The following is a 25,997-nucleotide window of genomic DNA, read 5'->3' on the forward strand; positions in this document are numbered from 1 at the left end:
TTGGTTGAGTGGGATATTTCAACCTGCAGAGGGTGTGTTAAATTTCACTAGTCTCTCTCTCCTCACCCCCCATTTTAATTTTTCAATAGGCCTGTTTTTTCTCTGTCTCACTCCCTCCCTATCTATAAACATGGAAGAAAACGAAGCCCTTACAGGAAGCACCCTCACATTCAATGATTCACAATTTTTAAATAGTAACAAACAGAGCAGAACAAAGATTCTGTTGTGCTGTAGTGCAGCAAAGCCAATAACTGAGCCATGTCTGCCGTTTTTGCTGCTTTCTTGCAGCTCAAACAAAATGATACAACAGAAGCTGGTTAAGGGTATTCATTTATGACCCTAAACTAAGCGGTTGGCTTTTCAAGAGATTTGTTTATCTTTCCTAAACAAATGGACTGATTATGAAATTTTCTTGGATGCCTGAAAGATGCAAATTCAGCTTGGGATTTTATGGGCCCAGGCAATGGTGACTGGGAGGAATCGGTACACCTTGGTCCAGACTGTAATCTTGGTATCATGAGGAAGAAGAAAAAAATGAGCCCAAATTGTAGATCGGGATGGACAATGTGTGGCTCTCTAGATGGTTTTGGACTTCAACGCCCACCAGCTTTAGCTAGCAGGGCCAATTAAGGATGATGGAACTTGCAGTACAACATCTGACAGGGTACAAGTTGCCCACACCTAATCATGTCTGATTATGTATGCGCAAAGGTATTTCCCTATTATTATTATTATTATTATTATTATTATTATTATTATTATTATTATTCCCAGTAGCCAAAGCTCTCTGCAATTCACAAAAAAATTACAAAGAAAGAGGGCCTTTTCAGTGGTGCCCCCCCCCCAATTATAGAACAATCTCCCCGACGAGGCTCGCCTAGTGCCAACATTGTTATCTTTTCGGCACCAGGTCAAGATTTTTCTCTTCTCCCAGGCATTTAGCAGCATATGCTGAGGTTTTTTTTTTTAGCTCACCCCAGAATGGTTGTTTAAAATGGATATTCTGTTTTTTTATGCTTTTATGGTTTTTAAACTTTGTATATTTGTTTTTAACGTTCATTGTTTAAATTTTTGTAAACTGCCCAGAGAGCTTTGGCTATGGGGCGGTATATAAATGAAATAAATAAATAAATACAATATTTTTAACATAAAAAAATCTACAACAATTTAAATAGCAAAACCTATTTCAATAAACAATTCCAACAGACCTGTTCAAGACAGCTGAGCGCCACCTCTGAGAAGACTCAGAAGGTGGCAGCAAGGGAGAGAGCATCCTCAATGATTAACTCCCCCCCCCCCCCAGTATAAAACAAGCTCTCCACAAAGTCCATCTGGCCACAACACTGTCAACTGCTGAAAAGTTGACAGTGTTGTGGCCAGATGGACTTTGTGGAGAGCTTGTTTTATACTGGGGGGGGGGGGGGAGGTAATCATTGAGGATGCTCTCTCCCTTGCTGCCACCTTCTGAGTCTTCTCAGAGGTGGTGCTCAGAGGAATGCCCCGGAGTGCACAGAGAAACTGTCCGTAGATTCTAGGGTATATACTTAACTTACATGTCACACTGTAATGTCTGGCTCTGAATGGAAGTCAGGCAAGTAGAAACACAAATAGCTTAAACAAATGGAATGAAATGATGCTTAACACCCCCATCAATACTCTATTCTCCCCCCCAAAAAACAGCAACAAGGGACCAGTTGTGTGTCTGCAAGTGCACAGGTGTGTATGGGAACCTTGTTGCAGAGAAATGCTATTTTGTCTCTGAATAATAATAATAATAATAATAATAATAATAATAATAATAATAATTCCACCCCATAGCTGAAGCTCTCTGGGCGGTTTACAAAGATTAAAAACACTGAACATTTAAAAACTAATGTACAAAATGTAATACCATAAAAATCATGAAAACGAACTACATACCAACTATCCAGGGGTCAGTTAAAATTTATTTTACTTATATTTATTTATTAAATTTATATATTACCCCATAGCCGAAGCTCTCTGGGCAGTTTACAAAAGTTAAAATAGTGAACATTAAAAAGTATACAAATTTAAAACCACCAAAAATATAAAAACAACAGTGTAAAACAGTATTCATTTTAAACAACAACAGTTCTGGGGTCCATTAAAAACAAACAAACTTAGCATATGTTGTAAAATGTTGTAAACATTTGTTGTAAACAAATGTAATATGTTGTAAACCACCCAGAGAGCTTCGGCTATGGGGCGGTATATAAATGTAATAAAATAAATAAATAAATAAATAAATGCTGTTAAATGCCTGGGAGAAGAGAAAGGTCTTGACTTGGGGCCCGAAAGATAACAATGTTGGTGCCAGGCGAGCCTCATCAGGGAGATTGTTCCATAGTTGGGTGGCCACCACTGAAAAGACCCTCTCCCTTGCTGCCAACCTCCGAACTTCCCTTGGAGTAGGCACCCAGAGGAGGACCTTAGATGTTGAGTATAGTGTATGGGTAGCTTCATGTCGGGAGAGGCGTTCCATCAGGTATTGTGGTCCCAAGCCATGTAAGGCTTTATAGGTTAAAAACAGCACTTTGAATTGGGCTCAGAAGCATACAGGCCACCAACACAAGTGGGCCAGAATGGACTTATATTGGTCTAGTCAACAGCCACTTCTTCAATACGACAATTTCTATCTAGATAGAAAACATCAAACTATTAAAATATAACTAGAATTGTTATTTCGCTTACCTTTATTTGTACCATTTGCTAAAGTGCTTTTTAATATAGCATCAGCTTCCTCCAAAGGAGTGAACAAGATCATAATATCTTTGCTTGGGCTGATGACGGGAGCTGCAGTTTTAAAATCTAAAATGTGCAAACTGTGTGATCTTAAAAAGGTTGCCTAACCTAACTGTGGAGAACCAATTAATTCTCACAGAGTTTAATTAATTCCCATTTAGTAGGTAAACATTCTACGTGTATTTGCTTTTGCAATCTTGGCACGTCCCCATTCCTCTGAAAACAAAAAGTGTGGGAATTTTGTCTTATGCAATCACCATTTCTACCTGGATACATGGAGTGTGATCAAAGAGAGAATGAGCAATGATGTACACCCCCAAATACAGGCACATAACCGGGCAAACACTTTTGGCAGTTAAAGGCCAGGAAGTATTTTTCTGCCATCCTAGCAATTGTGCTTAGAAATGTGAAGATGTATTTCTTTATTTTGACTCTAAATATGTGACTGTGAAGCATATGACACCAACCCACAAGACTGTTGTCTTGGGGGATTTCAATGGATTTTGTGACCATCATATGGGAATCAGTTCAAGATTTCATGGCCACCATGAGAGTCATGGAGCTGACTCAATCTCAACTCATTTTGCTGGACACAACTTATGTCCTGGTATTTTCAAGCAAGTGTGAGGCTGTAGTTTTGGATGTTGGAGCTCTTTGAGTTTTCTGTGATAGTTCCCCATTAGGCCTTAAGATAGAGGATGGAGACTGAAAACAATGACCTTAAAGCAGGAGATCCAACCTCAGATTCCCCCTTCGCTGCCCCTGTGGAAACATCCTCACTATTCACCTCTTTGGCTATGGAGAGGGGGAAAGGAGGAGAATTTGGGGTGGGGTGTGCACAGATGTAGGGAGGGTTCGGATCTGCAGGAATTAAAGCCCCCCCCTAGGCCCTTAGCAGAAGGGAGAATTTATGCCAGTCTTGAGAGATGGTGTAAAGAATCACCACCCCATTGCTTGCAATGGGAGGGAAATACAAACCCACCTCTCCTCAAAAATGAAAAGGGAAGAACTGAGGTTCTTCTGGACTCCTACTGCATGCCTACCAGGAGCTGAACAGGGGTTCTGGATATTCTGGAGGCTGTGACATTGTAGCACTCTGACACGGTTCGAGAGAATATTAGCACATAGTTAAACTACAGAATTCACTGACACAAGATGTTGTGAGGTCCACCATTTTGGGTGGTTTTAAAAAGGGGTTGGATAAATTCCTGGAAAAGGCTATCAATGGCTACTAGTCCAGATGGCTATGTGCTGCCTCCAGGATTTGAGGCAGTAAGCCTATATGCACCAGTTGCTAGGGGACATGGGTGTGAGTGTGCTGTTGCACCATCTCCTGCTTTTTGGTCCCTGGTCGACGGCATTTTGGCCACTGTGTGAACAGAGTGCTGGAATAAATGGACCCTTTGTCTGATACTGCATGGCTCTTATGTTCTTAATCAGTGAAGCTTAAACTCGTTAAGTTCTAAGAGCTCTACCTGGAAGGTTGAGATTCCTTGTCTCTGTTCCTGGTTGTGAGTTTTGTTTTGGTGGTAGTGCTTTGAACTGGAAAAAGTGCACATTTAGGTACACTTTTTTAGTGTACCTAAAAGTGTACCTTCTCTTCCCCCTTCCATTTATGAAAGCATCAAAGTGCACATTTTTTGAAAGCATGCACTTTCCCAAAATACACATTTTTCAAACTAGCATCCCAAGGTTGGGAACGTGGAAGCTTTGCTCACAATATGCACTCATAGAATCATAGAATAGCAGAGTTGGAAGGGGTCTACAAGGCCATCGAGTCCAACCCCCTGCTCAGTGCAGGAATCCACCCTAAAACATCCCTGACCAGCTGTCTCTTGAAGGCCTTTAGTGTGGGAGAGCCCACAACCTCCCTAGGTAACTGGTTCCATTGTTGTACTGCTCTAACAGTCAGGAAGTTTTTCCTGATGTCCAGCTGGAATCTGGCTTCCTTTAACTTGAGCCCATTATTCCGTGTCCTGCACTCTGGGAGGATCGAGAAGAGATCCTGGCCCTTCTCTGTGTCCTTTTAAGTCTTTGAAGAGTGCTATCATGTCTCCCCTCAGTCTTCTCTTCTCCAGGCTAAACATGCCCAGTTCTTTCAGTCTCTCTTCATAGGGCTTTGTTCCCAGACCCCTGATCATCCTGGTTGCCCTCCTCTGAACACGCTCCAGCTTGTCTGCATCCTTCTTGAATTGTGGAGCCCAGAACTGGACACAATACTCTAGATGAGACCTAAGCAGGGCCGAATAGAGAGGAACCAGTACCTCATGTGATTTGGAAGCTATACTTCTATTAATGCAGCCCAAAATAGCATTTGCCTTTCTTGCACCCATATCACACTGTTAGCTCATATTCAGCTTGTGATCTACAACAATTCCAAGATCCTTCTCGTTTGTAGTATTGTTGAGCCAAGTATCCCCCATCTTGTAACTGTGCATTTGGTTTCTATTTCCTAAATGTAGAACTTGGCATTTATCCCTATTAAATTTCATTCTGTTGTTTTCAGACCAGCACTCCAGCCTATCAAGATCACTTTGAAGTTTGTTTCTGTCTTCCAGGATATTAGCTATCCCACCCAATTTTGTGTCATCTGCAAATTTGAAAAGCATTCTTGTCACCAATAAACCAAAAAGAAATTCTCATACATACCCTAACTCTGACTGGGATGTAGGATTGCCCTGCCAGAAATTTTATTCTAAGCAAATAAATCAAATGAAAGATGCCTACAATATAATGACCAGAGAATGGTAGCAAAGTCTACACCCTTTCACAGTCTGCTGGTTTACCACTATTTTATTTATTGATTTAAAATTATTTTTAGTCTGTCTTGTGCAATGGATATACATATCTAAAGCCCATATATCTGCCATGCATTTAAATTAGCCTGCCTTTCGGCTGTGAAATTTGATGTACTGATTTTTGGCACAAGTTGGCAAACAAAATGGAAAGGTCTAAGGTTAATTTTGACCTCCTTACATGTGAGGTCTTTGTAATGAATTGCACTCAGAGGTGGTTTAAAATGTGAACGTGACATATAATAATTGGCATTTTCTTGACTTAGGATATTTTCCCCTTAGGGCTCCATTGCCAACCACTCACTTACTGTATATAATACCAAGAGCATTTAAACTAGAAGGACCAAAGGCAATGATGGCACTTTGGATTTGGAGCAGAAAGTGAATTATCAATTTTCTACTTATCTCCAAGTTGCCCAAGTACACAGTTATTATTTAAAATAAACTCCTCCAAGAGCATAGTCATTATTTCAGACCAACAATCCATCATCATATGTTTTAATAAGACAACTTTTCATATGCTCCTTGTCATTCCATTCCTGCAGTTTATGCTTAGAAATAAGACAGTCTGGGCCATCTCAAGTGCATCTCCCAGAGGGCAGCAAAGGAACGTAAAATTCCTTTCACAGTCCCTTTTTCTTCTTCTTCCCCTGGACCTTTTAGTCTTACTCTTTCTCCTGCAAATATTTCTATGTCATTCTGCTTGAAGACTGTTTTTTGTTTCCTTTACACTTTTATACTGTGCATGCCTGCAAATTCAACTCAAAATCAGAGTAACAGTATCTCTGTTACAGCTCTGAAAACTAGCAATATGTCATATCTGTATAGGCAAAACCATTCAAAAGCCCTGTACAGATGCCCCTATACATTCAGTGAGCACAAGAGTGAATAGTGAGATCACGTCTAGTAGTCACAGCTCCAAGGTTGATGTGCTGTGTTTGACAAAAGTTCCCACTAAAATGAAAGAGTGGGAACTTTAGATACATCTGTGTCAGTGGCAAAGCCATGAGTTACAGTATGTTTGAACTGAACATACAAAAGCTGGGAAATTATTATTATTTTCAGCCTCCTTTGCAACAACAACACACCTTGGGCAAAGGAACCAGCACATGTGTGGTAAGTGACAAAGGATTGGAGCCCATTGGGATGCACATGTGATAGTTGAAGCACAGAGCTGTGGGACCTGTCAGTCAACAACCTGAGTGTTTGGACCTGTGTTCCCACTCACATGGAAGAATGAGTACTTCAGCTATGCATGTGTAATTTTAAAACAAGGAAAATCCGCTAACTGGCTCAACTCACTGCAGATTAAATCATGACAATTAGCATAAAATAGACAAAAGTACAGGGGGCCAAACCAGCAAAAGCTGGTCAAGTTCCACCACCCCTCAAACGGATCCCTCCGACATCCCTAAAATCAACAGTTGTTGGAGAAATCTTTGCTTCTTGATTTGCTACCTGTTGTGCAGTTGTGACTCTATATTTTTATTTATTTGTGTATTGCATTTATATCCCACCTTTTTTCCTTCAGGGAACCTCCTCCTCTCCATTTTATCCTCACAACAACAACCCTGTGAGGTAGGTAGGGCTGAGAGTTTGTGACTGGCCCAAAGTCACCCACTGGGTTTCATGGCCGAGTGGAGACTAGAACCCGGATCTCCTGACTCCCAGTCCAACACTTTAGCCACTACACCACACTGGTTCATATAGTCCCAATGTTATAGTTCCATCATGTGATGGCATGCCCAATGCATTCCATGTCTTGGGCTGGATTAAAACATTTGTCCCATATAGTTCAGCATTGCCCGGTACCCACATTCCTTAGAGACTGTAGCTATATCCAGACATTCAGAGATGAGTTACCCTCTACATACAAGCAGGGAATGAGGCCACATCACTTGACAACCCCCCCCCCCAGTGTTACGTGTGTTATGTAAGTATTCACATGTATAACATGCACATCTGCAGAAGGAAGGCCTATTTGCATACAATATGTTTCTGTTGAATCAAGTACTTAATCCATTAGCTGGCAATTCTATACACAATTACCTGGGAATAAATCTCATAGGAGTTAACAGGTCTTTTCTGATTAAAAACATAGAATTGCACTGTTAATCAATTAAAAGTCATACAATTGATCAACTAACCATTCTTCATCAGTGGACATCCAAAATCTACCTTTGGGCACCATTTGCAAGATACCTCCTGTGTTTCTTAATACAATATTCAAATCAACTCTTATTCTATCAGTTACATATATAAAATACCCTAACAGCCACAAGGGAAAAAAATGAGTGTAAAACATTATTTTGGGAACAGCTGGAGATTACTAGATTTGAATATTTATCTAATACCAAGCCAAGGGAGATAATTCTTAAATTCATGGGATTAAGACTTCCATTCATAAATTGGCACAGAGTGGGACTATTGAAGCTGCCCCAAGAGAACTTCAAGGAAATAATAGATTTCTAAAAGAATGAGACTCTAATCCATTTGAAGATGCATGCATATTGAGCACATCAAACACATACTGTTATATGGCAGCCTGAGTAACCATGTTGGGGGAAGTGCTGCTAGCGAAAGATCTGAGCAACAGCTGAGCTGTGGCTCAAATTCTTGATATTCCCCATTTCAGTTCTTTCATGTATGTGCTTACTTTGATTTCTAGTGCTTCTATCCTTATAGCATGGGATCTGTAAGAGGTTTTCAAACTTTTTTCCTCCCATGGACCACTTGAAAATTGCTGAAAGTTTTGGTGGACCACTGGATGAAATTTACAGATTAAAAAATACACATAACTGATATTTTAGTAACCTTTTCTCCCTTTGGTGCCAGAATCACCATCGAAACCATTGCCATTTTTCAATATCACAGGGCCTGAGCCAGACCTTTATTATCCACTCTTGTCAAATTGGCTTTGCTTTTCATCATTGTGGGAGGGGGAAGTGTTGGGCCAAGTACATGTATTCTCACATGTTCTGTAGCCTTTCAATGGAATACCTGAATGGAGCTCACAGAACACGCACACAAATGGGGTAAATGATATAAGTTTCAACAACAGGAAACCTGTCCCATTTTCTATATCCAATGCACTGCCCTTTTGCCACTTTGTTGCTAAGGTATGAGGTTTCCTTCTCATTCTCAAACTCTGCCTATAGTTTGAATCTCATTTTGTCTAATCTCATCTTGTCATCCAGCCCCATCTGTATGAATGCTGGCTAATTCAGAGATAACTCAAAGAACTGTGGTGATAAATGGACTGTCCCCAACCAGATTGAAACTTGAGCTTGAAAACTAATACTAAGCACATTTTTATTCATTGGTTATAGCTGGTATTTAGTTGTATCAAGTTACACCCATTACTTTACCCTTGTTGGGAATTATTTAGTATTCATACTTCCTGTTAGAAATGCAGTTAACAGAGAGAGAAAAGAAAAACAAAATGCAAAACAGAATTAGCGTTTACCAGTCCCACATGCAGACAAGCCTAAAGAAGAGACTACAATCTTCTTCAATGAAGGAAAATAGTTTACTCACAACATAATCTTGTATATAATATGCAGGTGCTGTCTATAGTCTCAAAATGAACCAAACAAAAAAGCCCAGTTTATTTAGTACATTTTGTGTTCTACAATACAAGCAGGAGAAAGAGCAAACACAGGTGCTCCTAGTAATGGAGGAGATCAGAGAGAGGGGGGAAGAAATGGAGAGGACAGGAAACCACACTTAGGCCATAGCTAGACCTAAGGTTTATCCCTGGATCGTCCAGGGGTCAAACCTGTTCATCTAGGTTACACACAGGGGATCCAGTGCTCAGGCAGGGGCGAACTCTGGATGATCCCAGGATAAACCTTAGGTCTAGCTGTGGCCTAAGACTTGTTTGGTCAAAATCCCCATGAACTAACGAAATGCAACACTGCCCCTTCCTACAATTTGTAGGTGAGGTTGCAAAATATCCAAGAACTGTAATCAGCACTACTGTATGAACCATGTGTGCTGGAACTTAACCAGTTCTGGAATTGTGTGGAACCAGTTTTTAAACTTTTATTGGCTTGAACTAGAACCAAACCAGAACAATTTCAGTGAAAGTTGAATTGGGACATTTAATGATTAGACTGCCGAATTTCAATGCATTCAGGCTGAGGCTGCTTGAAGTGTAAGAGAATTCCTGAATTAGCGGGGAAATAAAAGCCTGCTAATAGCTAAGTTGATTGAAGCCACAGTTTTTACTTTGCCTCATAAAAATTCTCAGCAGGATGCAGGCTTACTTAAACACCTTTCCTTAATATTTCAGTTCACTGAGACAAAAGCTAGGAACAAAGACAATGGCTCATGCTGAAGTGCAATTGGTTTAAGCTGAATAGTGTAATTTACCTAGGCCCTGGTGAACATTTGCTAATGCATTTTCATATAATTATCAATCCTCAGCTGTCAGTAACAACTACTTTTAATCAATTCAGTGAGAGCACAATCCTATACATGTCTACACAGAAGCAGGGATGTACAGATGTTGTAAAAACTGTTCCATCTGGATATTGTTGATTGTCAGGTGTCGTTCATTCCATCATCCACTCATTGATGGAATCCTTTTTCCCCCTCAATTTCCTTAATTTGTGCAAATTTAGATTTGCACAAATTCACACTTGCAGAAATGTTCATATCCCCCAAAATGTGCAAATCCCCTCCCCCAAAAGTCCACATTTACATTCTTTAGCCTGTGAGAGAGATGCACATTTTCAGTTGGGTTTTAAATATCTATCTATCTATCTATCTATCTATCTATCTATCTATCTATCAATGAATAAATTAGTGGAAAACTCTGGAAAGTAAACAACAACAACAAGAACAACAACCCTAACTTGCAAAGGGATGCATTCTTAAAAATCCAAACTCATTTTAATCTGTTTTGGATTTCTCTGACACTCCTACTTGGAATTAAGAGGCATTGTGTTAAATGGGCCGGACTTCCAGATCAGTTGCTAATAGAATTACAGCCTATGGTTCCTGGGTGGGTATCAGAAGGGGCACGGGATAGATCAGATGAGAACATAGGAAGTTGCCTTCTACTGAGTCAGACTCTTGGTCCATCAAGCCCAGTATTGTCTACACTGACTGGCAGCAATGGCTCTCCAGTATTCCAGGCAAGCTTCTATCTGTAGATTCTCAGGATTGCTCCTGGGCCTTTCTGCTTGCAGAGCATGTGCTTCATCACTGAGCTACAGCCCAACACTCTTATCTTTCCTTCTAAGAGAGAAAAAAGAGGTCCATCCTTGGAGGGGGTGATCCAAACTCAGACACCTCCTCCCCAGCCCCATGGTAAATTCCAAGGCCCTTGGCTCCTTGACATCAGAGGTGTGTCATCAGTAGAGCCAAAAAGGGAGCAGATCAGGTGGTGTGTCATTGGCAGATTCTCTCCCACTCTTCAGATATGCCCTTGTCCTATGGGATAAAGCTGGACGTGACATTCATAATTTCCCTCCTATTTGTTCCAATTTTGTTCCAATTTTTTTTTTAAAAAAAAGAATCCAGATCATAGAAGAAGGGAATAAAATGTTGCTCCTTCTTGCCATGCTGGCACAAGACCCGTAATACCTAGATGGAGTGGTTTGTGTGCCTTCAAATCTGCCACAGGCTGTAGAATTGCTCCTTAAGGCTACAATTCTATTCAAAATTTGCTGGTAGCAAGCTCCATTGAATCCAATGGGACTTACTTTTGAGTGGGCATGGATATGATTGTGTTGTAAGCATGTTGTTTCGGTGGGTTGGGGTGGAATCCTGTCTTACCAGGAGATGCCAGGGATCGAACCTATAATATTTTGAATGTGAAGTAAGTATTCTACCATTGAGCTAAAATCCCCTCCCTTATTTTTTTTCCTAACTGCGGATGAGGTTAAGTTATGTGGATTGTGCATTTCCCTGAAAATCCCACGCCCCCAATGTCTATAAACTGTCTCAGAATTATGCTATCCATCATAATGTCATTATATAGCACAGTCTAGAAAACTGTCTTGTTAAATATGTATCCCTGCTGAACAACTACGATTTTAATTTATCATGGAGACATGCCGGTTAGACAACTCTAAGGGATTGTTTAGTCTACTGAACGCCAGCACAGTGTTTGAAAGAAAGGCATTCAATGGAAATTTGTTTGGTTCTATCTGATGTTTGTGTGTGTGTGGTGTATGTATGTATGATATATTGAGAGCAAGTTTGAGTACCATTGGTCAGATGTGATTTCCTAAACTCTAGCATTGTCATCAAATTATAATCCCTCTTGACTCTTTGGTTTTGTCTGTGTTTCATTTATTATCATTTTCCCCATGAAAGAAATGTAAAATGGAAAGTTTCCAGTGTAAAGAAAATTAATATGTATTTGAAAGAAAGGGAAACAGGGAAGTTTGAGGGGATTTAACCTTGGCATTTTATAATCTATATCCCACCTTCTTGCATCTATCCAACTGTAGGGTGACCATATGAAAAGGAGGACAGGGCTCCTGTATTTTTAACAGTTGGATTGAAAATGAAATTTTAGCAGGTGTCATTTGTGTATATGGAAAACCTGGTGAGATTTCCTCTTCATCACACCAGTTAAAGCTGCAGGAGCCCTGCCCTCTTTTAAATCTGGTCACTCTAGTATAGCTCCTGCAGCTTTAACTGTTGTAATGAAGAGGGAATTTCACCAGGTTCCCCATATATACAAATGACGCCTGCTGAAATTCCCTTTTCTATGCAACTGATAAAGATACAGGAGCCCTGTCCTCCTTTCCATATGGTCACTCTATCCAACTGACAAATCAATGGATGATTAAGTTATCTACAACTAATAGTCATGATGGCTGTATATATTACCTCCAGTATTAGAGGCCATATGCTTCTCAATACTAATTGTTGGGGAACATGAGTGTAAGAGTACTATCATGTCTATGTCATGTTTCTGGATGGTCAGTGTGGAAACATACGGTGACCATATAGAAAGGAGGACAGGGCTCCTATATCTTTAACAGTTGCTTAGAAAAGGAAATTTCAGCATGTGTCATTTGTATGCAAGCAGCACCTGGTGAAGTTCCCTCTTCATCACATCAGTTAAAGCTGCAGGAGTTATACTAGAGTGACCAGATTTAAAAGAGGGCAGGGCATCTGCATGTTTAACTGTTGTGATGAAGAGGAAATTTCACCAGGTTCTTCATATATATAGCCTTGTGTGGCGCAGAGCAGTAAAGCAGCAGTTTCTGCAGCTGAACCTCTCCCCATGACCTGAGTTCGATCCCAGCGGAAGCTGGTTTCAGGCAGCCGGCTTGGGTCGACTCAGCCTTTCATCCTCCTGAGGTCGGTAAAATGAGTACCCAGTTAGCTGGGGGAAAGGTATTAATGGCCGGGGAAGGCAACGGCAAACCACCCTGCCAAAAAAATGCCAGCTTTCGCTGGCGTCCCTCCAATAGTCAGTAATGACTCAGTGCTTGCACGAGAGGTTCCTTTCCTTTCCTTCTTCATATATACAAATGACACCTGCTGAAATTTCATTTTCAACCCAACTGTTAAAGATACAGGAGCCCTGTCCTCCTTTCCATATGGTCACCCTAGGAAACAGAATGGTGGACTAGATAGGCCTTTGGTTGGATTCAGCATAGCTCTTTTCATTATCTTACATTCCTACATCTTCCTATAATGCTGGCACACCCAAGAGGGGTCATTTGACAAGAATGCTTGCAAAACCCAGATACTGAGGACAGTTGACGTATATTGTTGCTTTTCAAAGACCATGCTCTTAAGACTGAGTAGGTTTAGGACTTTCTATGGCATTCTCCAAACTTAGATGATCACTCTGTTTTGTGTGCTAAAAAAGAAACTTTTGGGTACTGTTGCCATGTCAACTGCAGGACTTGAGGAGATATACCCCCTCCCCTACACAGAGACACTTAAAAACGAAGGGATTTCAGGCAATTACCACTTTAAGCCCTAATTACTAAATTAAGGATAATGGCTTAGATGTGTGGTTAATGTTTTGTGTTTAGTTCTTCATGCCTGAACAACTGATAGTAAACGTTTTCATATATCTGTGCATCTTTTTCTATTATTCTAAACACTTCCCTGGTAATTACATAATAATCCCAGTAATAAAGTTATACTACATTTTTGGATGTTATGGGAAATATTTGATGATTTTCTTATACCTATTGCTGATGGCATCATTTGGAATTAATAGCCCGTGGAAGAAAATTTGCTTGTACATTTCATTTGTCTTCTTTTAATTTCCTCTTATCTCCCTCTGCAATCTGAGGAAGATAATAAAGTGACAGACAAACCTTCCCTTTGTATGTACATTCAAATGCCCTGTAAGAGTTCAGCACTAGCCCTATCTATGTAGGTGTTTGCCTGCAACATGCATTGGGCTAAAGTGAGCATGGGACGTCTGCAAACATGCACAGGTCATCCTGAAGAGTCGATAGGGCATGCAAGTATGTTCAGCTGAACATGCTTACAAAACTCTCACAATGGGGAACACTGAAAGGCCAAACAGTCTGGTAAAAGTTTCATAATGTAAAAGTGAATAAGATGAATCTTAATCCACATCAGATGTTGGTACAGTGAGTTGAGAATTCTACCAGTCTAGATGGATAGTTTTGAATGGGATTGCACTCCCCTTGAAAGACAGAGATAACAATTTATGAATTCTCGTGGACTTGATGTATCTAGTGAGGCAGAGTTGGCCTCAGTAGTCACTGGCAAAATCCAACATAAGTCCTACTTAGAGTAGACCCATTGGAATGAATGGGACTTAAATTAACGGAACTTGGAATTGTTGCAGATCACAAGCTGAATATGAGCCAACGGTGTGATGTAGCTGTAAAAAAGCAAATGCTTTTTTGTGCTGGATTAATAGAAGTATATCTTTCAAATTGTGCGAGGTACTGGTTCCCCTCTGTTCAGCATGGGTTAGAACCCATCCTGAGTACTGCATCAAGTTCTGGCCACCACACTTCAGGAAGGATGCAGACAAGCTGGAGAGGAAAGTAGAGAAAATAGATGCTTCCTTAGTTACATATGGCTTGGTTTCCCCAGACTAGATTACTGCGTGAGGCTGCCTTTAAAAACAGTTTGAAAACTTCATTTGGTACACAATGCAGCCACAGGTTGCTTGTGAAGGTCAAGCATTTAGAGAATATTAACACTGATTATGCAACAGCTGCATTGGCTGCCTGTTCATTCATTTAAATTGCTGGTGTTGACCTTTAAAGGCCTGAAAGAATTATGACCAGGTTATTTGATGGACCACTTGGATCCATACAAATCTGCCCTGAAAGTTGCAGTCCAAAACATATGGAGGGCAACAAATTGAGAAGGGTAGGTTAATGCACACTCAGTAACTTTTCTCAGAGGAAAACGCAGGCCTGCTCATAACAGCCAATTCCCATACCACCGTTTAATGCCTAAAATGCTGAAAGCCTGTATAAATTGCTGAAAGCCCATATGGGAGAACTGCTCCTTCACTGGGCAATCCCATCAATGCGGTTTCTTATTTTTCTAGCAAATGCTTGTATTTCTGTCCCTAAGAGGGACTCTGCCCCTCTAACTTAAAGTTCCAAATGTAAGCTTTTCCACTGCCACCAATTCTTCTGGATTATTTCAAAACCTTCTAGTAATTTAGTGAGATGAGTGACAACACTAGAAGTATTAAACAATTAAAAAACTCTAAAACTTTTAAATAGTGTTGGGCCAGATCCTGCCCCCTATTTTCTCTCATTCTCTCCCTGTGAAAGAGGCATTGTTTTTCTGTTTGTTTCACAGGGAGGGGGGAAATTTGGAGAATTTTCTCCTTGGGGAGGGGACAGGGTTGCCATGTACCCTTTTTTTAAGTGTAGCCAGTTGCTGAAGGGCCCTTCTTCCTATTTTTTTTAGTTAGTTTAAAAAAAAAATCCACCCGCCTTTTGCTGGCATTTCAAGGATCCCAGCAATTCTTAGTGAATGCCTATTTGAGACCATGTGACCTCACCCTACCCAATAAGCATTCAGGAAGCAGTCCTAGGCTCCTGAAAACTCCTAGGCTCCTAAAAAAGAAAGAAGACCCCCTCAACAACTGGGGAAACCCTGTCCCCCCTCCCCAAGGAGAAAATTCTCACCTGTCCCAGCCTCTCACCTGAGTTTTAATTCCCCACCCACCCATCCCCCACAAAATGCTGAAAATGGAATGGTTGAAAATTTTGGCACATCACTACTATTAAACAATCAAAGGGGTAGTTTTTACGTAAGGGAATATTTACTTTGAGGTTTTCAAAAGATTGCTTACTGACAATTCTTGAGGATTCAGAGACATTTGAGTTGATACAAGTCTCTTAATGGCTTTTTTTTTTTTACCTCAGCCCAAATGCTCCCATTCACCCTGGATAACACAACCACCTGTTCCTACTCCTGATCATCACTGCCAATGCACAGTTATCAAACAGAGAAGGAATAGCTTAAAAATCAGGCCTCAGCTATCTCTTTGCTCCTCAGCCTTTCTCTAATCCCTCAATATCCACCACACGCCAATCAGCCAATCTCTCTCTCTGATCAGCAACTGACAGGTTGACTCAAACTGTTAGCAGTCATTTGCCAACTGCTCATTTTCACCTCACAAGAATCCACAGGCAATCAGAATCTGGTTTTTTTCCAGACCAATCAAAATTTAATTTTCTTGATCCAGACCTAGGGATGGCAGGGGTGTCTGGCTGGGGTTTGAGGCCAGGCAAGAAAATGCAGGCTCCCACCCCACCCCCTTGCCAATCGTGAATCCCCATGCTTGGCTGACTTGGTGAGCAAGCACCCAGCCACCCAATCCCTTCCCAAGCCACCATTTTGTGTAAAAATGGTGGCTCATCTTTTCTGATAAAGGATAATTTGAGCAAATAGCAGCAGCGAATCCAGTGATTTCAGTGGGGCTTACTGTTATGTATGGATGGGAAGAAATTTGTTCAGCTTGCATTTCAATGCAAGCCTATCTAATTTGCATTTCCTGAACCAATACGTGAACTGAAATACTGTTGCCATTTAGAATGCACACTTTTACAAATGCTGCAATGCAATTCTCCATACAAAATACATACAAAAATGCAAGCATAGTTCTGCATGGAGGGGCATTCAACCCTGTCTGTGTGTCTACCTGCAATATGAAGTGGTGCAGTCTAGACAGAGATCACGTGAGGTACTGGTTCCTCTCTATTCGGCCCTGGTTAGGCCTCATCTAGAGTATTGTGTCCAGTTCTGGGCTCCACAATTCAAGAAGGATGCAGACAAGCTGGAGCATGTTCAGAAGCGGGCAACCAGGATGATCAGGGGTCTAGAAACAAAGCCCTATGAAGAGAGACTGAAAGAACTGGGCATGTTTAGCCTGGAGAAGAGAAGATTGAGGAGAGACATGATAGCACTCTTCAAATACTTAAAAGGTTGTCACACACAGGAGGGCCAGGATCTCTTCTCGATCCTCCCAGAGTGCAGGACATGGAATAATAGGCTCAAGTTACAAGAATCCAGATTCCGGCTGGACATCAGGAAAAACTTCCTGACTGTTAGAGCAGTGCGATGGTGGAATCAGTTACCTAGGGAGGTTGTGGGCTCTCCCACACTAGAGGCATTCAAGAGGCAGCTGGACAACCATCTGTCAGGGATGCTTTAGGGTGGATTCCTGCATTGAGCAGGGGGTTGGACTAGATGGCCTTGTAGGCCCCTTCCAACTCTGCTATTATATGATTCTATGATTCTATGAGATGCATCAACCCAGTGAGAATTAAGCCACAGTGGCATCTTGATCCCACAGTCTTAAAACTGGATGGCATGGTGGCACTTGGAAAAGTACCGAGTAACAGTGTCAGCAGATGCTGGCCTAAGTACATGTACAAATCTCAGGAGGTAAACTGGAAATGGACTCCACTGCTGAGTGTTACTGCAAAACTAATTGTAAACTTTTCCAAGAGAGACATTATGAACTATATAGTTATGCATAATGAGGAGCTGTACAACTCAAAAGCAAGGGAGGTTCATTAATGGTTTGTATTTGGAATGCCCACATCAACACAATTATTATAACAAGGTATTAATCCATGTAGAGTCCTCATGCTTGATTTATGTTACTTTGGAATAGGCAATGGTATCATGCTTGTGTTAAGCTGCTACTTATTGTGTTTTGATATGGTAATGAGCCTAGAATTGACACAAGGAGGACAAGACACTAACTTTGTTCTCTGTTTTCTCTCCCTCCCTCTTTCCTCTCCCTAGGAAATAATTTGGGAGTCTATACAGAATTAAAGTGATGCACTTAAGGAGCAGCAACGTCTTGGTTACGGAAAGCTACACCTGAAATTTCCACAGGATTATACTATTCCTTTTTACTATTGTGGTGGCCCTGTGAGAAGAAGGGATAGATTTGGGGATACTCTGGTGCCTACATATTAACCAAAAATGAAGGTGGAAAACTGTTTACATGCTGCCCTTATCTGCCTGGGAATGCTATGCTACAGTCTTGCTATGGTGGTGGAAAAACTGAACCAACCACAGCCATCACTCCATGGTCACCATGAAAAAGGAAAGGAAGGGCAAGTTCTCCACCGTTCAAAAAGAGGATGGGTGTGGAACCAGTTCTTTGTAATAGAGGAATATACGGGACCAGATCCTGTGCTGGTGGGCAGGGTAAGATCATTTTTGAATTTGATCTATAGTTGCATTTTTCATCTTTATGAGTATTAAAGGGCTTGTTACAATACTTCTTGATTATTTATTTGCTGCCCTCATACCATAATGTTCCTCCTAAGGGTTCAAAGTGACTTACATATGATGATTCTCAAGTACCTTCCCATCCAACCTTACTTTAGGGAAAGATCCATTTAGATTTAGCAGCAGAACCACACAAGTGGCAACCCATCCATCTCTAAGATGGAGAGCCAGTTCTGTGTAATAGTTTAAAATTTGGATTATATCTGGGGGAAGGGGGGGATCAGGTTGAATTTCCCACTCAGCCTGAAGGATGACTTTGGGGAAGTCACCATCTCTCATGTTAAGCTACCTCGCAGGATTGTTTGGAGAATAAAGGAGGAGTGATCCATGTATGCCACTCAGAGCTCCTTGGAGGAAGAGTGGGTTAAAATATAATTCATAGATATATAAATATGTGGGAAACACCCAGATATGTTCAAGTGTTACATTTCTTTATTTATTTCCTTCTGCCAAGTAATTTTTAAAAAAAGTGTTCAGGGACTATAGGAAGATGTCTTTTTACAGGTCAGATAATGGATGGGTTCACATGTAACAAGAAGCTGCCATGGCTGAATTTCCCCACAGGGTTTCTCCTTGGGGCAGTGGCCACCATTTTGAATATTTGAGCCATAGCAGTAGTGAACCATAACTTGTTGCTCTGTGTGAACCCAGTGAGAGTGGCTTGTTGGGTGGTTAACAAGCCACCTACAACCTTGAAATGGGCCATAGGTATTAAGTGATTTGTTAATCACACCAACAACCCACACTCACCAGGTTTGCATGGAGTGACAAGTTACAGCACACAAACACACTGCCCAGACACACACCATGGCTTGAATTGCCTGCTGCAATGAGAAGCACTATGTGGAAATTCACCCATGGTGGCTTCTTGTTATGTATGAACTAGGTCAACGTGCCTATCAAACCCACAACTATGTACCCTGCCTGGAAGGTGCTCTCTGTGTCTTGTGCAAGGTTCTTCCCCCATTGCCTACGTCCTGGCCCCTTCTTAGCTAGAAATGCCAGGGACCGAATATGGATTTTCTACATGCAAGGCATGGATTCTACCACTTAGCTATGCTCCCTTAAGTACTTAAATGAGTACTGGCATTGACTTTATTGTGTATCATGGGGCTTAAGTGCTTTGTGGTTTTATAGTCAGATAGTGATTCTGTTGTTTATATTAATTGTATGTTGTTGTTTTGTAATTGGGATTTTCTGCCTTTTATTAATGGTTTAAAATAAATCTTGTAAAAATTCTTTGAAATTAAAAGATGGGGTTGAAAAAAATAATGATAAATAGAATAGGAAATATATATCCTTATGCATCAGGTTGGAAAATATGATTAAAAACTAATCTACTCCATCTTGATGAGTGTATAATGTAATTCTTACTTGCGCTGAAGTGAAATAGTAGCCTAACCCTGAAGGGTGTGGGGAGAGTCATAGAAATCCCTTTGGATTATAACTATTTGGTTTAGAACTATTAGGAACATGGAAACTGTGATATGTGAAACCTAATCCAATTATCCATCAGTTTTCATTTTTCTCTGATTTTTGTGGTGCAGTTCCCTGATTATTATTTTTAAAGTTCAAAAATCTGTACATTAGGGAAGATTATATAAAATATGTACATTAGGGGAAAGACGTATAAGACAAACTCTGTACATTTGGAAAAATGCATGCAAATATACTTATGATTATTTTACTTACTTTTAAAATCATAGGGTGGAATGAACTTGTGTTTGAAAGAAAAGAAAAGTGTCTGAGCCTGTGAAATATCTAATATTTATTTATTTATTTATTTATTACATTTTTATACCGCCCAATAGCCGAAGCTCTCTGGGCGGTTCACAAAAATTAAAACCATGATAAAACAACCAACAGGTTAAAAGCACAAATACAAAATACAGTACAAAAAGCACAACCAGGATAAAACCACACAGCAAAATTGATATAAGATTAAAATACAGAGTTAGAACAGTAACATTTAAATTTAAGTTAAAATTAAGTGTTAAAATACTGAGTGAATAAAAAGGTCTTCAGCTGGCGACGAAAGGAGTACAGTGTAGGCGCCAGGCGGACCTCTCTGGGGAGCTCATTCCACAACCGGGGTGCCACAGCGGAGAAAGCCCTTTATACTAATAAATTATGTCCTTTATACTTATAGCAACATCCTTCTTTGAGTGGTAGTTATTATATAGTCAAAACGGCAATATTCACACACAAAAGAAAGGTATCAGCAGTCTTGGGGGACACTCCAGGGTTTGCAGATGAAAACAACAACAACAACAACAACATAACAACAACAACAACAACAACAACAACCACCACCTCTGAACACAACCCAATTTAAACTGCCAAGATCATACTCCCCTCATATAAACCTATGGTGGAACCACACTTGGAATTTAATCTACAGTTCCAGTCACCACAATTAAACAAAGGTATGGTAGAGTTGGAAAACGTGCAGAAAAGGGCAACTAAAATGAGCAACTCCGCAAAGAAAAAACAGGTTACAACAACTGGGATTATTTAACTTAGAGGGAATCTACACGTCGTACTGAGGGTGCTGTACGCCCCCAGTACGCCCCCAAAACGATGGTGTATTCCTGCCTACCTGCAGCCCAGAAGAGACGGAGGAGGAGGCGGCTGGGGAAACTGGCTGCGTCCTTGCCGCCGCCTCCCCGCCGGCCTCCTGCTGCCGGGGTAAGAGCGACCCAGGTCGGAAAGCTCAGCTTCCGCTTCCGCCGAGGGTCGCTCTTACCCCGGTAGCAGAAGGCCGGCGGGGAGGCGGCGGCGGCAAGGACGCGGCCAGATTCCCCAGCCGCCTCCTCCTCCGTCTCTTCTGGGCTGCAGGTAGGCAGGAATACACCATCGTTTTGGGGGCGTACTGGGGGCGCATGGAAGCGCCCTCAGTACAACGTGTAGATTCCCTCTTAGAAAAAAGTGAGGGGAGGCAAGTGAGGGGAGGCATTACAGTGGTGTACAAAATTATATATGGTTTGGAGGAAGTGGATACAGGGATATTTTTCTTCCTCTCAAACAATACTAGAACACCCAGGGTCATCCCATGAAGCTGATTGGCAAGAGATTCAGGACAAGAAAAGGATGAACTTCTTCATACAGTACATAGCTAAACTATGGAATATACTGCTGTAAGATATAGTACAGGCCAGAACTTTGGATGGCTTTAAAAAGGGATTGGACAAATTCACCGAACGTGAGGCTACTTATCTTTAATGAGCCATTCTCTATGGCTACTACTTCTAATTTGTTTTTTTTTCTTAAATTTATATACGGCCCCATAGCCGAAGCTCTCTGGGCAGTTTACAAAAGTTAAAACAGTGGACGGTAAAAAAAGTATACAAAATTTAAACCCATCAAAAAATATAATGGTAATGGTAATATGCTACCTCCATTTGCCAGGGAAAATGAACGGGAGGGTGCTCTTCCACTCGAATCCTACTTGTGGGTTTCCTTGGTCAGTTGGCTGAGTGCTGGGTGAACAGAATGATTACCTAGATAGACCTTTGGCCTGATCCACAATGGCTGTTCTTATGCTCTTACCATTGCAGGCAGGGCCCACACATCATTCTGGAGGTCCTGTACAAACTTGTAATACTGGCTCCCCTCCACAGACACATACCACAATCTCATCCCCAAAAATACTACTTGTGAGTTATGAAAAAAAGTTCCTATTTTAATGAGAGTGTTTATATGCCCTCTTTTAACAGTGAACAGTCCTCCATTTGAAGGACTGACAGAGAACCATCCTTTATTTGAAAGTATCCACTATTTGAAGGACTGCCTTGTCCAAATCTGGTAGAAACATAAGGAACTGTAAGAATGGTGGCCCATGCAGAGTTAGTACCTGGACAGCAGACTGTACACAGATTCAATTAGTTACAGTATTCTGCACTATGGTGAGATTTACTGTTGTTGTTGTTTTCTATTTAAACTATAATTATACTTTCTAAATTTGCATCTATGCAAATTTATGTCTTCTTTTTCCTCCTAATTTTGGTGATGTAGTCCCACTTTTTTGGTGATTTATAAGTGGCCATCCTAATTTAAATTTTGAAATGAGGTGGGGGTTTCTTTCCTTTTTTAAAAATCATGGCCCACCCTTCTATCAACCCCGCTTTGTTGGTTTTTTAAATAAAATAAAATAAAATAAAATAGTAATGTAACATTTCACCAGAAAACAAATCCCTCAAACTTAGTGGACTCTTTTGTAACTATTTGGTTGGTCCTAAAAAACAGGGCAGTATTCTCTCAATGATCTGATTTTTTTTTAAAAAAATCCAATGTACTAATCCAGTTACAAATGTTGTATAAGAGCACAATCCTATGCATGTTTAAACAAAAGCAAGACCTACAACTCCTAGCATTCCCTATACTGGCTGGGGCATGCTGGGAGTTGGGTGCCTTGTTTCTGTCTAAACATACAACAGATTGTGCCTTAAACAGACCAATTTACATCAAACCTTTATTGTTATTTTATTTCCCTGATCTATCTTTCTTTATTACATTTATATACCACCCAATTGCCAAAACTCTCTGGGCAGTTCCAAACCATTTCAACAGTTATCAATTCCGCTGGTTGGACTTTTCACCTACGTATGCAGAAGGAACTCTGGAAATGGTACTTCTTGAGAGAGCATGTCACATAGTGCACAGGGATGGGTAGAAATTTGTTTGGTTTGCATTTTAATGTGAACTTACCAAATTTCACACTTCCAAACCAATACGCAAACTGAAACCGAGTTATCCTTCAAAATTCACGCTTCTCCAAACGTTGCAATGGAACTCTCTACTAAATATATATATATATATATATATATATATATATATATATATATGTACACAAGAATCTATAGTGGGGGGTATTTTACTCCAAAATGCATGTATTACTGAGAAAAACAATTAAAATGCATTCTATAAGGGGGGAAAGGTGTATTAGACTGTGTGAAGTTTGAGAAATGTTCACATGAATTCTTCTTCAAACTTATAAAAAAAAGTTCTCAAAGTTAGCCAAACTTAAGACAGATTTGTTCATCCCTAATAGGGAAGCACCCATTTCTGTTTCTCAACAAGTCCTACGTTTACTCCACCAAAAGAGCCTGGCCAACAACTTATTATTTGGAATCTAGCTTGTTCTCTACTAGTACTTTTTTTATTGCCTCCAGAAAACCTCACAAATTCTGGAGAACAGATATAGATAAATGGAGATAAATTTCCATAAATATCCTCAAGCATGATCTACAATTTAGCCTCAGGTTTGTTTGGTTGTTGTTGTTGTTTTTGATGATGATGATGTCATGGCTGTTATGTTAGTGGAGTTGCAGACTGGGCTGAAAACCCCTGGATCTCTGAGCCATAGCGATTTTTAACCACCACCCCTTGCTAAGGCCCTGATTGCAGACTATTTCTTTAGCTGCTTCCCCTGTAAAGTTCTACTTTATCTTAGTTTGACCTTAAGAGCTATAATATTTTTTTTAGTGAAATCCATTTATACAGTTATCCATACGATTTATTTATTTATTTAAAACATTTGTATCCTGCCGTATATCATTAAGATCTCAGGGCGGCGTACAATGAGAGAGAGAGAGAGAGAGAGTGCAGGGCCAGATCTACACTTTGTGTCAAATCATTATGACTATGGATTAAAAAGCAGGAAATAACACTATAAAAGCCATATATGGAATGTGTAGCGTGTCCTAACAGTTATCAGTGCACTTCAATACTTCTATAAAGCAGTAGTGTAGTTCTAGCCAAAGAGAGAGTGAGGGATTATTTTATAAAGATATATACAAGGGAACCATCCCTTGTATATATCTGTGTCCTGTATTGTAGGGGCAAGATTCAGATTAAGAATGTAAATTTGAGTGAGCTACAATGAATTTCACTTGACACCTTTTGAAGTGCCATCATATTGTGTAAACTGAAATTAATTACAACTGACCCAATACTCTCTTACGAAGTGGCATTATGAACCTGAATCTGGGCTTCCCCAGAAGAGGGGACACAAATGATTATTATTATTATTATTTATTTATTTATTTATATAGCACCATCAGTGTACACCATCAGTGTAACCAAGAAGAGCATAGCAGTTCTCAGCTGAACTTTCCATCATATGAACATTAGAACCAGGCTTCAAATGAATCAGTGCCAACAGAATAATATGAATATTAACTATACATTCTATGTTCCTGTGAATTGCTGGTCACTTGGGCAGTGGCTTCCAATTGCTTTACCCAGAATGCACTGTGAAAATAGAGACAAGCTCTGGTGCTGATGAAAATTCTTATCTTTAATAATGAACAATTTCTCATCATTGTATGAGCTTAAAGGGGATAAAATGTGAGAAAGCAGAGAGGGTCCCAGTCTTCTATGTTACATCTGCCTCTCGATCCATTGAACCAATGCCTGTAGCATTATGGAAGTCAGGGAAGCAGGGATCCGATTTCATTTCATAGATTAATTGCTTTAAGGCCATTCATTAAAATATTCACAATGGGCATTAAGTAGCTCAGAAATTGGAAATTAGTTGGAAGCCAATGGGTAGTTCCTTTGTTGTCACTCCACAATTCACAGAATTACTTTTATATTTCATGAAGTGCAACTTATAAAGTGAATCTGATGAATATAAAATCTTTCATAAAATGTATTCTATTTTCTCCTCTTAATCTCAACAATGGCTAATAGTTTAACCTTCCGTATTTGTTAAAAAAAATCAAAAATCAAAGTGGATTTTGAACTAAAACTTAATATGCTTTGTGAATTCTCTCTTTAAACTATCTATTCAAAATCACTTGCTAGTTATATCCATTGCAGATATGCCCAGAGGTGTCATGGCAGATCAGTTAATGTGCAAAAAGAAATTCTGATTAAAAATCTGCTTCCTTTCTGTTTTATGAGCTTACAATCTCAGGGGGAAAGGAAGAAGCCATTTGAAAACCCCAGAAAATCCGTTCACATTTTCAAGTCAGTGTGCTTGAACCATTATATTTTGTATTTTACAGCTTCATTCCGATATCGATTCTGGTGATGGGAAAATCAAATACATTCTCTCAGGTGAAGGAGCGGGCATCATTTTCGTTATCGATGACAAATCAGGGAACATCCATGCAACGAAGACACTGGATCGGGAAGAAAGAGCTCAGTACACATTAACAGCACAAGCTGTAGACAGGATTACCAACCGACCCCTGGAGCCGCCCTCCGAATTCATTGTGAAAGTTCAAGATATCAATGACAACCCTCCGGAATTCTTACAAGAAAATTATCATGCCAATGTACCAGAGAGGTCCAATGTAGGTACGTAATGCAAGAATGCACTGCAGTTCTCATGACAAACAAATGAGGGACCCAAACAATTCCTGTTTACCTGGTTTTTGTAAACTATCCAGAAAGCTTTGGCTATTGGGTGGTATAGAACTGTAAATAATCTTCTTCTTCTTCTTCTTCTTCTTCTTCTTCTTCTTCTTCTTCTTCTTCTTCTTCTTCTTCTTCTTCTTCTTCTCCATTATCATCATCATCATCATCATCATCATCATCATCATCATCCATTATCATCGCCATCAACCACTTAGGATAGCTGACATTAATTCAGGCCTTGTGGATTGTTACATCAACTGTCCATAGACCTCTAGGTAGCAGCTTCTTGCCCACGGTGGAGAGCCTCAGGCCGAGAGCCCTTTTGCTCTC

At 40.3% G+C, this 25,997-nt stretch overlaps 1 protein-coding gene across 1 annotated transcript in view; it reads left to right on the plus strand.

Annotated features, from left to right (window-relative positions):
- CDH11 (cadherin 11) overlaps positions 1–25,997 on the plus strand; it is a 127,534-nt gene that overhangs the window by 59,357 nt on the left and 42,180 nt on the right. The window contains exons 3-4 of the mRNA XM_063141393.1: positions 17,808–18,218; positions 25,313–25,607. Of these exons, the coding sequence (XP_062997463.1) occupies positions 17,991–18,218; positions 25,313–25,607 (523 nt within the window). The 5' untranslated portion in view covers positions 17,808–17,990. The remainder of the gene's footprint in view (positions 1–17,807; positions 18,219–25,312; positions 25,608–25,997) is intronic.

The sequence above is a fragment of the Elgaria multicarinata genome, chromosome 14 (assembly GCF_023053635.1).
Source record: "Elgaria multicarinata webbii isolate HBS135686 ecotype San Diego chromosome 14, rElgMul1.1.pri, whole genome shotgun sequence".
Taxonomy (NCBI): domain Eukaryota; kingdom Metazoa; phylum Chordata; class Lepidosauria; order Squamata; family Anguidae; genus Elgaria; species Elgaria multicarinata.